Below are 15,590 nucleotides of genomic sequence, written 5' to 3'. Positions count from 1 at the left end.
AGATAGATATATATATTATTGATAGAAAGAGATAAATTTTTTTTTTTAAATTGTTGGTTTTATCTAGAAATTTTAAGTTTGAACCATTTGATATGAGTTTAGATGAACGATCAGAGCTAAACGAACTTAGAATTTCTATTAATCTCAAGATTTATTCAATCTTTAGTTTGTATACAGGAACGAGTTTCAAAACTAACAATTCAGAGTGGCGCATCCAAGATTAACAAACCATGTCAGAAGCCGGGAAATTCGAAATTTTGTCGCCATTTAATGAGAAAATTCTCTTTGGTCGGAATCTGGTAGGGATATCCATTATCCGAAAAAAGGGCAAAAGAGCGGATTAAGAGAAATTGAAAGTGTCCACAGTGGATATTCAGACTAAGCGATCAGTATTAAGGATATCCAAATCTAAAGTTTTGAGTTCAGGTTTAGTTGTTTTCAACTAATTATTCAGGATCCTGATTTCAGATTAATTGCTTCCAGGAACCAATAAACATCAAACAAAGTCAAATATTATATTCAGACCAGAATTTCAAACGGACTTTAACCAATCACAATTTAAAGAATGAAGATTGCAATTTCAAAGATTTTGAAAGTTGCCAGTTGGCCAAATACCCTTGAGAAGTTGCTGCTTGGGGAAAAGCCTTTGGGGAAGTATCGAACATCCTTGGAATTACTTCTACACATTTTCAGGGTTACCCTGTAAATAAGAAAATTCTGGTTATGACGGAATTATAGAAAATAAATTATTTTTAAAGGTTTAGGTTAAATATTGAAAGAAAACATTGCAACAACCAGATTTTAATTTACACATTTTATTCTTTTGTTTAGCTCTAAAATTGCACCAAAGGGAGTTTTTCCCTATTACAGTTGGGGTTCTGAAACATGTTCTCAGTTGGGGAGCTCTAACTCTTTCTCGTCCTTGAAACAGTGTATTAGGGGGTAATGCTTGTCTTCTGCCTTGTAGAAACCGAGCATTAGGGGTAATGGGAGGTTTCTGCCTTATAGAAACCGAGCATTAGGGGTAATGCTTAGTTTCTGTCTTGTAGAAACCGAGCATTAGGGGTAATGCTTAGTTTTTGCCTTGTAGAAACCGAGTATTAGGGGGTAATGCTTAGTTTCTGTCTAGTAGAAACCGAGCATTAGGGGTAATGCTTAGTTTCTGTCATATAGAAACAGAGCATTAGGGGTAATGCTTGGTTTCTTTCATATAGAAACCAAGTATTAGGGGTAATGCTTAGTTTCTGCCTTAAAGAAGCCGAGCATTAGGGGGTAATGGGCGGTTTCTGTCATATAGAAACCAAGCATTAGGGGCAATGGGCGGTTTCTGTATTTGTTATACTGTATTTGTAGTCCTGTATGTGTAGTCCTGTTTTGCAATCCTGTATTTTTTGTCCTGTATTTGTAGTCTTATATGTTTAGTCCTGTTTTGCAGTCCTGTATTTTTAGTCCTGTATTTTTAGTCCTGTATTTTTAGTCCTGTATTTATAGTCCTGTATTTTTTGTCCTGTATTTGTAGTTCTGTATGTGTAGTCCTGTATTCATAGTCCTGTATATGTAGTCCCTGTATGTGTAGTCCCTGTATGTGTATTCCCTGTATATGTAGTCCCTGTATGTGTAGTCCTGTTTATGAAGTCCTGTATTTATAGTCCTGTATATGTAGTCCCTGTATGTGTAGTCCTGTATGTGTAGTCCCTGTATATGTAGTCCCTGTATGTGTAGTCCTGTTTATGAAGTCCTGTATTTATAGTCCTGTATCTTTAGTCCCTGTATGGGTAGTCCCTGTATGTGTAGTCCTGTATTTTTAGTCCTGAATTTTTAGTCCTGTATGCGTAGTCCTGTATGTGTAGTCCTGTATTTATAGTCCTGTATATGTAGTCCCTTGTATGTGTAGTCCTGTATGTGTAGTCCTGTATGTGTAGTCCTGTATTTATAGTCCTGTATATGTAGTCCCTGTATTTGAAGTCCTTTATGTGAAGTCCTGTATTTATAGTCCTTTATATGTAGTCCTGTATTTGAAGTCCTGTATGTGAAGTCTTGTATATATTATATATTTTATTGTTAATCTAGAACCTTCTATAGTAATTTTCTTGTGCAAAACACCAGCAATGTAGAGAATCTTCAAATAAATAAACATTAATGTCCTCAATCTAGAATCTCAACTTTTACAGGAAATTAGGATAAATTGCTAGTTTTTAATAGATATATAATATATATATATGTATAGTCGCTTGATCCAGCGTTGCCCAGAGTACTCATAGTTACTCCCGCCGTTTACTCGCGTTTAGTCATAAGTTCCTATTTTAGCTATTTTTCACAATAAAAAACGGCCCACTTAACTTAGAATCAAGCTTAACACATTCCCGAGTTTCCCAATCAAAGTTTGAGTCAAATCGGTCCATGGTTTTATGAGTTATAATCGGACATACGAACGAACAGAGATTACAACTTTATATATATACTAAGCTTTTAGGGCACTTCGCCCACATCTTCTATTTCAATTGTGAACATTTTCATTTTGTATACATTGTAAAAAAAAACTTCATGGATTTTCAACATTTTCAAAAATCGAATTTTGTTAGAGGTAAATTTTTAAAATTAGATCATCCCTGCAGGTCATGACAGGTCCCACAAAAAATTTGGGCCCGATCGGTCAAGCCGTTTTGACGTTTATTGGATACAAACAAACAGACAAACAAGCAAAGTATTTAGACAGAGATAGATATGAAACTAAAACATATCTATAATTTTTTTCCGGCACCAGAAAAAAAAATAATTATCGACACTTCTTTGTTCATGGTTATAAAATGTTCGCAAAATCATAATTTTTCAACTGAGAATTATAATTTTAAATTATTTTAAATATTCTTTGTTTAAAATTATCAATTTTATGTAAAAATTTGCAAGTGAATAACCAAATTTAGCTTAAAAAATGTCGATTTGTACAGTCAGCACTTATAGATAAAAGCTAAGGCTAGTACTTAACCCTTATAAACAACGTTTAGGGAGATGAAAGCACATTTTCCTGTTTTCTCAGTACAGCTGTCTTATGACGTCACAAGTGTCAATTCAGTTTTTGTGTCAAACAATATTTTATTTAATCTTGGCTAACGTGAGAAAATTAAGTTTTCCTTGATATATTTGACAATTGTGACGTAGTGTATAATTAGTCAATTTCTCTGATGCCACCTATTGTACTTGATAATCTTTTTGTGTGTTCTATATAATACAACGTTTCTAAAATGTGCTTATTCATTTTCATTCAGAAATGGCCGATTCATAAACATTGTCAATAGAACTATAATATCTTAAATCTAAAACTATCAGAAAAGAAAAACAAAAATATTGTTTATTTATTAAGATAAAACTCATCTCTTCAAAAGACTGTATATATAGATAGCTATCACAGAAAAGAAAAGTTTTTATTATGTCTATTGTTTTTTTGTTGATTTGTTTGAATTATACAACTCAAAAACCTTCTTTAATGGGAGTGTAATGGCAATGTCGGATTCATTTCGGTGCCCTTAACAGTTTTGTCTGATCAAGTATAAATTAGATATTCATGTTTAATTTTGTAAATTATTTATTTACAATTGTGGTTTCTCTAATGACTTGCGCATTTCTACTGCAGGAAAACATATGTGAACCATTAGAATAAAGCAATTTTAAACAAAAAACAACAACTTTGCATGGATGGATGGTTGCTTAAAACTACGCTTACACTAAAAAAATAAGTTTTTCATGAAAAATTATAATTTTATAAACATGAAAGTAAACTTTTGTATAGTTAGAATCAGAATTTCTAACTAGACTCACTCAAGAGTCAAGTTATGTCTTTAGATGGTCTAATGAGCTTGAGTCAAAATCAATTGAGTAGTGAAAACAGACCCAGTTACCATAATACGTGATTTAACAAGTTACTAGTAAAACTATTTGCTGTTTAAATAACAACATCAAATAATCTTAAATATTACTTTACTGGCGCCTTCCTATTCAATAGTTTTATGGTTATCTTTGAATGTTAGAATGATTCTCAATTTGAAACATAAAAGTTTGAAATTGTTAGAACGGTTGTTATGATTCTGCAGTGTAATAACTTGCCAGCTTAAAGTTAACACTAAGAATAAAGTGAAATAACTAAGCAAAAAAAGTTTTTTTGTATTTTTTTTCTTTTCGAAATTTTACCTGCGCTAGTTTTTTTACATACAAGAAATAAAAATAGAATCCTATCTTTTTATTAGTTGATAAGATGATGCTCATTATATTAATTTTACGGGGCCCTTCATTCGTTAATTTTTAGCTGTTTGCTACTTATATTTCTGTAAATCCTTTTCTTTGCATTTTAAGAAAATAACAACAAATTTTGCGGATTTTGTTTTCCTTAAATGTGAATTTTTAAAAAATTGACACATTTAGCATTTTTGAAGCGATACCTGTAAATCATTTCCCCATTTACATTCCGGGCACAAAATTTAAGTCCATTCGGTTCAGCCGTTTTGACGTTAATTTGTTAGATGTAGATTTAGATTAATTTTTGATGAGATTCTTTTCATTCCAGGTTGGTGCAGTACGTACTAGGTTCTGTACAGGGATGTACAGATCAGGGGCTGTTATCAGACTACCCAGGGGGTCGTAATGCGTCTGGTAAGATCTATGTATTTTTTAAACGCAAAAAAGTAAAACAATTCTTGATTTCTGGAATTGTGTTTTATTCATATAATAGAAGAACTCTCCAACTCAATTTACCATATTTACATATCTGATCCTAGGGGACTGCTATCCCCACCTCCCCTCCCCCCCTCTTCTTTCTAACTCACCCTCTCCTCTCTTCTGTTTCTACCTCCCCCTCTCTTTTGTTTCAATCTTCCCCCTTTTTCTGTTTCTATTTTCTTTCTCTGTTGTTTCTACCTTCCTCCACTCTTCTGTTTCTACCTCTCCCTTCTTCCTCTTCTGTTTCTTCCTCTCCTTCAACCCTCTTCTGTGTCTACCTTACCCATCTCGTCTTTTTCTACCTCCTCCTCCCCCTCTTCTGTTTTTACTCCTCCATTTTCTGTTTCTACCCCCCCCCCTTCCAATTGTTTACCTCCCCCTCCCTCCTTCAATCTCTGTCCCAACATCTTTCCCTCAATATTTTCCCCTAAAGAGACTGTAGAGGCAATATAAAGTGACTCTCCATGTCGAGTTATGTTGGATTCACTGCAATGTAATTCCTCAAAACCTTTGACGGAGAATGGATGAATGAAATGTCTTTTTCTTCTGGCTAAAACTCGACCATTCTCCACTTTAATTTGTACAAATAGTCTTTTGATACGAAACGACGATATCTTCCTCAAAAAGAAAGCTATTCGTCTATTGTTTGGGTTACCTAGAATAAGTCTCACAGCGGAAGCTTTTTGGGGTTTGAACTTCAGAAAATAAGGAATTTTTATTGTTATAAAATTTTTATTTAAATTTAAATTTGATCAATTTCCCCCAACATTTAAAAAAGATTTCACATTATCAAAAATATCAAAAAAGGAAATCTTAGAAACAGAAATGATTTTATATGCCTAGATTAAACTTTATCAAAATTGGACTGCTTCCTCCTCACAATTTTCTCTAAAATATGGTAAAAAAATAAAGGACACTTTTCTAAGCTTTCAACTATCTATCTTATTTTGAATTTTAAATAGAATTTAATTGAAGATTTTTATCAGCAGAACAAATGTTTTAATTCTAACACATACTATGTTTGCAAAAGAATCGAAGAAAGCAGAGACGACTTTACAAAGAAAAGATTAAAAAGAGTAAAAGATATAATCAAACATAAAGGATGCCAAAAAAAGGCGCGAATTAAAGGGGTGTTAAGAATGCCCGTTTTGTGTAAAACTCCCGTTCCTTTTCATCTGTTTTTTTTGGTTTTAAAGGGATAGTAAGCGTAATTTCAAGTGACCCTCCATGCAAAGATGACAATTACCGATTTAAAACGGTATCCTTGAAACCTTAATCTGATCAAAAATGTGGAAGATACAGTCGTTTTCCTGATTCGAAAAGTGTTTAATTCTTATAATTTCTCCATTGCTACTCATAAGAAAGAAATGTGAAAGTTATTTAATGCAAAGAATCCACAAATGAAAATAAATAGTGAAAAGATGCTAAAACATGGATATCTAATTCATACTTGAGCAGATAAAGCTTTTTAGGGTTGTAAATCGTTCACTGCCGTAAATGCATTGAAATTACTTGAAACTAAGCTTACACTCTCTTTAACCTCCCCCCCTTGGGTTCAAATATCTTAATTGTTTAATGGGTTTAGGATCCTAGAGCTCACTGCTCAGGGTTCATATTGATTACAGAGCTTAATTTCTCATTTTCTGGATTAATTTGTAATTCTTGAATCAATGTTTAATCTTGAGAACAACACACTTTATAGTTTATACATCAATTCAAACAAATGGTTCTGTTCAAAAATTAAAACATAAGAAAATTTTTTTAATTTATTTAAAAAAAGAAAAATTAGACCAGTTCTGAATCAGATCAACTATTTGTTGATTATAGTATATCCACTCTCTAAAGGGAGGGTTAATTAAAGGGACTGTACGCGCTATTTCAAGTGACCCTCCATGCAAAGATAACAATGTCTGATTCACAACGGTACCCTTTAAATCTTTATCTGATCAATATATGCTAAACACTGCAGTATGAAATAACTATTGTGGTTCTCAATGAAAACGATTAGTTGTTAAAATATTATAAACAAAGATATTTGATTTATACTTGTTGAGACCAAGTTTAAGGGTACAGTTGTGAATCAGGTGTTACGATCTTTGTATGGAGGTTCAATTGAACCTCCATACAAAGATACAGTTCATTTAAACTACGTATTTTTTCTTCAATCTCCCCTGGAATAGTTTGCAAACTCAGTTATTCTCTTCAAGGTTTATGTTATACACTACTGCATACACTTTATTAATAATAAATAGGAGAGAAGATTTGTTTTCTTTTACCACTGGACTGCGGCATATCAATTAGTTGCTGAGAGAAAAATGAAAGATTATGAACAAATGAAAAATAGTTTATTTTTTATTTTTGGTTCAGTATCTAAGGAAACCGAATTTTCTGTATATTAGTTCGAAACAATTTTTATTTCTCTAAATATTTATGAGTTTTGCGTTTCATTTTTAAAAACTTTAAGCGTGTCATTTTTTATGATCAATAATAAATTTTCTCCTTTTTTCCTTTCTGATTCTGTAATCAAGGCTTTGAGGGACTGTGACATAATATAAAGACATTCTTCATAGATACAGACCTACATTCCTTATTCACAACGGTACCCTGATCGAGTATGAATCAGATATATGTTCATGTTTTGTTTTTGAAAACTGTACTTTTTTCTTTTTGTCTTTTCTACATAAGTGATTTGCACAGTTTTGGCTTCAGTTAATAATGGCGAAATTATAAGAATTAAACACTTTTCAAGTCACTAGCTCTGATTAGGGTTTCAGGGGTTTCAGTTATGAAATGGGATATGCCCTTCTTTTTGAATAAAGAGTTTCTGGAAAATAAAAATGAATTTTTGAGGCCATTGTTTAAAATATCAAGAAAAAGAGAAAATTTGATTGGCATACATCTTTCAATGCACGACTGAACAAACATCTGGGTTGACCAATCGTTAAATAAACCAAACAAACAAAAAGTGAAATATGAAAGAAATAAATGGGTTGTTCAGAAACGCGTGAATTAAAAAACACCTTAACGTTTACACATATTGCATTTTACTCAATATATAACAATAATAGAATCGTAATGAAATGCTTTCCTAAATATAATGCTTTAAAATAAAAATAAATGTTTTTCTATTTTCCAGCATTCAAAAAGAAATATTTAACCCTTGAAAAATATTATTGAGCAGATATTAAAAGAAAGAAAAATGCAAAAACTGAAAACTTTTTCCATCAAGATTGATTTACCAGAATTTCGGGATTTGCTTGATGATATTTTTAGAAAAGAACTTTGCATGAGACATGTTTATTTTACGTTTAATATCTTCATTAATTTCAATTTATTCGAAAATCTATTTTTAAATACTGTATTTATTTCAGGTTGAAGAAACAACTAAGATAGCATCTCTAGAAAATGGAATCAATCAAACGAAATCAATATTTCGGCACGCGCGGCATGCCGCGGACTCGCGGTATCACGTCAGATCTGGATTCAATAAGGAAGACGACAAACGTTCTCCTTCAGTATCTAGGGAGAAATCAGTACATATCTCTGCCACTAATACAATTTCTAGCCATGGAGGGGATAAGACGTTTTCTCGTCTTGGTTTGGAACCGGTTCAGACGTATCAATCACTTTCCCCCGGTCACGCTATTGATGCGGACAACGGGGCAAGTGATGCAATACCTCAGCGGGCAAACAATAATTTGCCCAGGGGGAAAAGTGATGCAGTACAAGGGCACAAAGACAGGACACAATATGATTACTATTCAGACGAGACTTCTAAATTTGATGTGGTGGGACCCGTGTCTCGAGGGACTAAAGTACCAAGCCTGACACAATTAGTTATCAATTCCAGAGACCCCCCTTCCAGTCCTACAGTGTACCAGCATAGATTAGGAAAATAAATCTTATTTTTTGTTTCAAAAAGAAAAAGTTTAAAATGAAAGTTCCAAAATATTTAGGAATTCGTAATTTCACTCCTGAGGACTGTAAAAGTTTGAAATATTTTGTTAGAAATTCTCTGCAAAGGATTGAAGTTCACAGGAACTGAAATGTGTTCAATTTTTACCAAAAACAAATTGCAAAAACAAATCCTTTAGAGTTGTGCATTTCCTTGATCTTTATTAGCTTAACAACTCGTTTAAGTTTCAAAAGATTGGATCATACAATAAAACTATTTTCTGCACCATGAGATGAAGACAAAAGATATGAACACTTTACTCAAATTCTAATTTTAGAATACTTTCATCTTTGCAACCTGATGTCACACAACTTTTATAACTCGATCTCGCTCTCGATCTCGATCAAAAAGTCTAAGTTTGATATATAAAAGGTTACACCATCAAATTTTAAAGATATACAAGGGTAATCTGCAACCTGATGTCGTAGACCTTATATATTTTGATTATTCTGCTGGATCTGATAGTCAACATTTGCCTACAGGGATACCCACAAAGAATGAGGTTTTATTGACGACCTGAAACTCCTTAAATAAAATGAACTGAATAATTTATTTTGGTTTCTGTCTTTGATTATAGTCTGATGGGATAGAAAGTGAATTAGCCAAAGAGAATAGAATATATATTAGAGAGGAATTTAGAGAATCTTTCGGTATGAATTTTTTCAGTCTCTTTCAGCCTGTAAGGGATTTCAAAGTGTACAAATCATGTAAATGTTCACAAATTATATGCAGTAGAGTACAATAATACACTATGTTCCCTAGACTATCCATTTCAATTTCGAATTTTTTAAAGCTGTTAAATAAACTTTATAATGAATTAAGTGAATAAAAAATCATTTGATTTATAGTTATAACGGAAAATCATCGTTTGTAAAGTAAAAAGGCATAGAGTCTTTGTGAAATGATCATTGATCAATTATGAAACCAGCCTATTTCATAATTTGGTTTTATTTTAACATTAATTTTAGATTTTCTATAAAATGATATTCCAGGGCCCAAAAGGTTATACAGCAAAAATATATTAAGTACACCTGCAGTATGGAAACAGTACAACAAAATGGCCGTTTTACACTTTTTTCTAGTAATTTCCCCTCTAATATATATTCTATTCTCTTTGGGTTTAGTAAACTAAGAAACAAGTTTTGAATTTAAAACGAAGACTGAATAAATTCCGCACTGTCGCCTCTAAAGTCTAATCCTTTGTGGGTAACCCTATATTAAGTTGCAATTTGTTCAGTTTTTTCAAAAATAATATTTTGAATTTGAAGGTTTATTAGACCCCCGAGAACCCCGCTGTGTTAACTGCAAAAGTGCCAAAACTTCTAAAGATATTTCTAATCTAAACATTGACTCTATAAACAGTGGATTCCCCACACCGAATATAGATAAACATTTAAAACCGGTTTTAAGATCAATCAGTTATACAACTCATTCATTTTATAACCCTTCCCGGGAGGTACCTTTAGAAAACCTTGATTTAAAACCAAGAGAACATGTTAATAAACAGAAGAGTGAAGCGGGTTCGGATCGGAAAAGTTTGGAATCGGTAAAGAATAAACCCTGTAGAGAAACTAGACAAGGCTGTAGTTCCCAAAGCTCGAGAAAGACACGAGATACTAATGGAAAATTATTAAATTCTGTTGAGAAAAGTCCATCTCAATCTTTAGAACAATCAATCTTTATAAACCTTGATACTCAGACCAATATTAACCAGGAGAACAAGGAGAACCAGGAGAATCTGGAGAACCAGGAGAACCAGGAGAACCAGGAGAAACAGGAGCACCAGGAAAACCAGGATAACCATGGAAACCAGAAAAACCAGAAGAACCAGATGAGCCAGAAAAACTATGAGAACCACAAGAACCTGGAAATCCAGAAAATCTCCGAAATCCAAGACAGCCCGGAAAAGGTGAAGAGCCAGGAACACCTTGAAGAAAAAAGAGGAATAGATGAATTCACGTCTCAACCCTTCTCCCATCAACCCAACCCAAACTCAAGCGTAGAAGATAAAAATGTTGTTTATTCGGATTTAGTGAAAACGATTCATTTCAATCCCAGCCTTAACAAGACTCTATCCAAACCTAGATATCCGGATAGAAGAAGAAAACGGAAACAGATACAACTGACTTCCGGTTTCGAAAGAACAGGTAAAAACCAGATTCAAAAAAGATACTGATACTGATTTTTGGTTCTCACAAATTAGCATACTACAGGGTGTCCCAATAAACTTGGGAATTGATCGTGATCGTCTTTTTAAATGATTTCTGATTAAGTACCTTGCTACCTACTGAGAAAGCTATAATTACAAAGCTAATTCTTTAAAAAAGACGATCTCAATTTCGTCACTCTCAAATCCCATGTTTATTGGGACACTTTGAATAATGTCTTCTTGTAAACAATTTCTTCTAAGGGCTTATTAAACATAATTCCAAGCGTGATTTCTCGTTAAAAATAATTTTGGAGGAAGTTGTCGGACTTTGACACGTTTCAAGTTTCTGGATTCCAATTTTATGGAAAACAGATCGGGTTAATAGTTTTTAATATGAAAACCATAATAATAGATTTATGATCAAAGACAAGGTTGTAATGCAAGGAAAGTTAAATGCAATTGTGTATACTCTGTGTACATATTGAATTTGTAAATTTGTTCGTTTAGTATCCGAGTATAATTTAGATAATTTACATAATAGTTTCCTATGACCAGAATATTTCATTGATTTTTTATGTGTTTACATTACCGCCCAGAGACAGTACACTGCAGTACAAAAGAAGAGCACACCTGTGAAATAATTTTTCTTGTATGAAAACCTTGATTAAAGATATTAAAGGGACTGTAAGCGTAATTTCAAGTGACCCTCCATTGAAAGATGGAAATACCCGGTTTACAAGGAGGCCAGGGTCGTTTGAAATTCTGCTTAATAAAGTCTCTTTAACCACCACTGTAGATAAAGTATTTATTCAAAAGAAGTGATTTCAATATGTTAAAGATGGGACCCAATCTTAGACCCAACTCTGACGACAGCTTGTGTCACGTGATTGCCTTACGGATTTAGGCCCAATGAAAATAAAACCGACCTTGATTGGTTTTAGTGGAGAAACAGGATCAATGTTGAATCTTGTTCTCATCAAAACCCGGAATGCGCCAATTCAACCCATAAAAATCTCTGGCAAATACAATATTAAACCGGTTTTATGAACTCAACTCTGTGGAAAATTAGATGCAACTTAAATCCGAAAGCTTAAGCCGTAAGTAAGGCCCAACGACAGCTTAGACATGAGTCCCATTTTCTTGAATTTATTAAATCGCCGGCTCAGTGTAAGTCAATTCTAACAGAGTTTTTGATAGGTCACACTATCTACGTGTGAGCCAATTCTAACAGTGTGTTTGATAGGTCGAACTATTTATATGTGAGCCAATTCTAACAGAGTATTTAATAGGCCTAACTATCAAAGTGTTAGCCAATTTTAAAAGAGTGTTTGATAGGTCGAAATATCTACGAATTAGCCAACTCTAACAGAGTGATTGATAGGTCGAACTATCTACATGTGAGTCAATTCTAAATGAGTGTTTGATAGGTCGAACTATCTACGTGTGCGCCAATTCTAGCATAGCGCATTTTATGGGTCGAACTATCTACGTCTAATTTCGATATGTTGAACACAATGTTATGATGTTCTAAAAGTTTAGATGAATGTTAAATATGCTGGGCTTTATATGGATGTAAGTGACCGGCCTATAGCTTGTTTGTGTATTTATAGAGGTGTGGGAATACAAGTTTATTTGATTATTTAACCCCCCCCCCTCCCCACCAGGGCCTAGCTAGGGATGGATATCGCTTTTTCACATTTAATGATTTTTAGCTTTAAAGATGCTCTAAATAAATATAGTAGGCTGTATGCGTCTTGTGTACTACACATAACTAGCTCTAGCTGCCTAGTCGGGCCGGTACATCAAAGGAGCCAGAGTTTTTCGGTGTTGTATGAAGTTGTATGAAGCAAAATTTTTTCTGATCACAAAAAAAAATTTATAACTGCCCCCCCCCCTCCCCTCTTTACCTAGCGTTAATTCCAATACAAAATAATGTTTTGAAACTCATTTAAAGTTGTTTATTTTCTGAAAATCAACAAATAAACATGAAAATCCTTAAACCTCTGAGAGGGGGGTGTCCTTTAATTTTTCACCTTAAATCCTGCATTTTACAAAATTTTGATTTAAAAACAACAATTATTGATTTAGTAAACAAACCCTTAAACGCGTAGACAATTTTCATTTGACTTAAATCATTGATAAAAAACAGCGACGAAGATATGTATGTATTTCTTGCTGAAAATTAAGTGCCTTCAGGAACACTGTGACGTCATTTGGAAGATGTATACAGTGTACATATATTCTATTCTCTTTGGGTTTAGTAAACTAAGATAGCATATCCTGGTTTTCAAGTACCCCAGCAAGGATAGGGTTAAAGGGATTGTAGGCATGGATTTTAAATAAACCTCCGCACAAAGATGACATCGCACGATTCACAACGGTACCTCATAAGCTTCGTTTAATGAAGTTTGAATTAGAGATATCAATGTTTGTAATTTTAAAAAATCGATTATTATTGTTTGTACATTCTTTACAAAAGTGACTTGCGCATTTCTACTGCAGGAAAACATATAGGAATTATCAAAAACAAACACTTTTAAACCTAGAAAAACGACAGTATCTTCGTCAATATTGATCAAATATTCAAGGGTACCGCTGTTACCTGGGCAATTTGCCAAGAGGGCACATTAGAATTATGCTTATAAACCCTTTACATTTGTTTAGAGTACGTGTTTTGGATAAAAATAGCTAGATTTTTTCAATAATATCAACAGTTTGTTTTTTCAACTGTCTGCAGTAGAACTTAGATTTAGTTAGAGTATATTATTATTCATCTTTCAGATATATGCATGTATATACATATATATAATTCATTGTTTATTTTATACATTGCAATCCCATTAGTATGCAACACCTATCTAAAGGTAGATAAATATATAGATAGAAAAATAGATAGATAGATAGATAGATAGATAGATAGATAGATAGATAGATAGATAGATAGATAGATAGATAGATAGATAGTTAGATAGATAGATAGATAGATAGATAGATAGATAGATAGATAGATAGATAGATAGTTAGATAGATAGAAATACTGCAATAAAAAACGGTAGACATACGCAACAGAAAATAGTATTTTTATTATTAAAAGAAAATTTCAGAAATGTTATGTTTGGATTAAAAAAAGAAGTGGTGGGTAGGTAGGAAACAATGTTGTGGCACACAAAGCACACTAAACTGAGCTATAAGTGGGATAGGTGAAACAGGTCTATGATAGGCCGGGTATAGTAATAAGTCTGGCGGCGACAACAAAGTTGAAATCTAATCGGAAAAGGGTTGGGCCGGTACTTGCCCCACTGAGCCCGGTACAAGGTGTCGGTCAGATTCAAATTCAAATTGACCCCAGTCCACTGTAAACATTTCTTCTTCTTAAAGTATTCAATTTCTTTTATCGACCTTTTAGGTATCGATCTATATCCAATTAAATTAATATTCCTTATTCGCAGATAACCCCTTTAAAAGGGCTTAAGTTATAAAATTTCAAGTGACCGGCCTCCATTAAAGATGTGCATGTGCCTGGTTTCTTTGATCGTGATTTAAAATGAGCAAATAAAGTAGATGTTAGTTCAAAATTTGATTGAAAATATATTTCGGTCTGGGTTGACCCTCGTCAGTTCTAACGAAAAATAACCATCAAAATCGATAATAAAAATGTTAAAAAACAGAAGAAATAAAACAGATTTTAAAGAATTGGCCGTCAGATCACTATAGTTTCAGTAGAAGTAACTATTTCCATTTACTGATAGCGCCGATTCAAGGATTCATATCTCTGATTGGAAAATGAGATAGATAGAAAGATAGATGTTACCACCATGCAATTTCTATTGGTTCAGAATAGACAGCAAACACATGATTGAACCCTGATTTGATTAGGCGCTAATGGACTCGGCATACAGGGGTGATGGACATGGACATTTCATTCTTTCCTTTGCATGCTAAGTTTTTAAGGGTACTGTTGTGAATCGGACTTGCTACTCAAAAGTTAAGGATTACTTGATCCAGGAAAGTTAAGAATTACTTGATCCAGGAAAGCATTAGCTTTGCTTTAGTACGGTAAAGGGGTTCACTTTGGATCAATATCGCGGATTTTTCATTAATTAATTTAGGAGATATTTAAGTTGTTTGTGCTGAGGCTGAGGTCGCTGAGGTCTTGTCATCTTAGCAGGATTGATCTTGTGTTTAACGACCCCCCCCCCCCCTAAACTAAACATGCATGGTAGGGAAAATGGATAATATGAATTCTGTTTGATGTTTTCCTGGGATTGACTGAAAGGCGAAATTTCTCAATTTTGCATTTATCGAAACCCAAGCATATGATCCAATCCAGAGCCATTTAAATTGATTCATAAACAATGTATATGTTTAGCTTATACATTTATTTATTTACTAGACTTTCTGAGTCTGTTCTACGTAACTCCTTTGGGCTTTTGTCTCCGTGTTATTGTGAACAACAATAGACGTTGAAAATACGACATCTAGTGTCCTATCTGTTATTTTACCATCTTTTATTTCAGATTTTAACTCTTGCTCTATTTGTAAGCATCAACAATAATAAAAAAGTTTGCGAATTAATAATACTGTTTCTTTGAATTTCCACATTTTTCAGAATAAAATTTGCTGGAGACCAAAATTTCCAATTCTGAGCATTCACAAACCTTCCCTGGCCGAGGTCATTTCAGGTCCAACACAAAGTTTGGGCCCTACCGGTTCTGCTGTTTTGACGTTTATTGGATACAAGCAAACAGACAAGCAAAATACAAATAGATAACATTA

The 15,590-nt window shown here is 33.3% G+C and overlaps 1 protein-coding gene across 4 annotated transcripts in view; it reads left to right on the top strand.

The window, feature by feature from the left end:
* Positions 1-15,590, top strand: part of LOC111703005 (uncharacterized) — a 59,278-nt gene that overhangs the window by 20,824 nt on the left and 22,864 nt on the right. For 3 of the 4 annotated variants that reach the window (XR_002765541.1, XR_002765542.1, XM_023474843.1), the window contains exons 2-4: positions 4,559-4,644; positions 8,082-8,601; positions 9,934-10,812. Coding sequence is in view for 2 of the 4 variants with exons in the window: in XM_023474843.1 (XP_023330611.1) it covers positions 4,636-4,644; positions 8,082-8,601; positions 9,934-10,812 (1,408 nt within the window). In the remaining 2 variants the exon portion in view is untranslated. The remainder of the gene's footprint in view (positions 1-4,558; positions 4,645-8,081; positions 8,602-9,933; positions 10,813-15,590) is intronic. The other variant, XM_023474844.1, reaches the window with a different exon arrangement.

Source organism: Eurytemora carolleeae, unplaced genomic scaffold, assembly GCF_000591075.1.
Source record: "Eurytemora carolleeae unplaced genomic scaffold, Eaff_2.0 scaffold417, whole genome shotgun sequence".
NCBI lineage: Eukaryota > Metazoa > Arthropoda > Copepoda > Calanoida > Temoridae > Eurytemora > Eurytemora carolleeae.
Note: the sequence above shows the minus strand (reverse complement) of the source record. Positions and strands in the feature narration are given on the sequence as shown.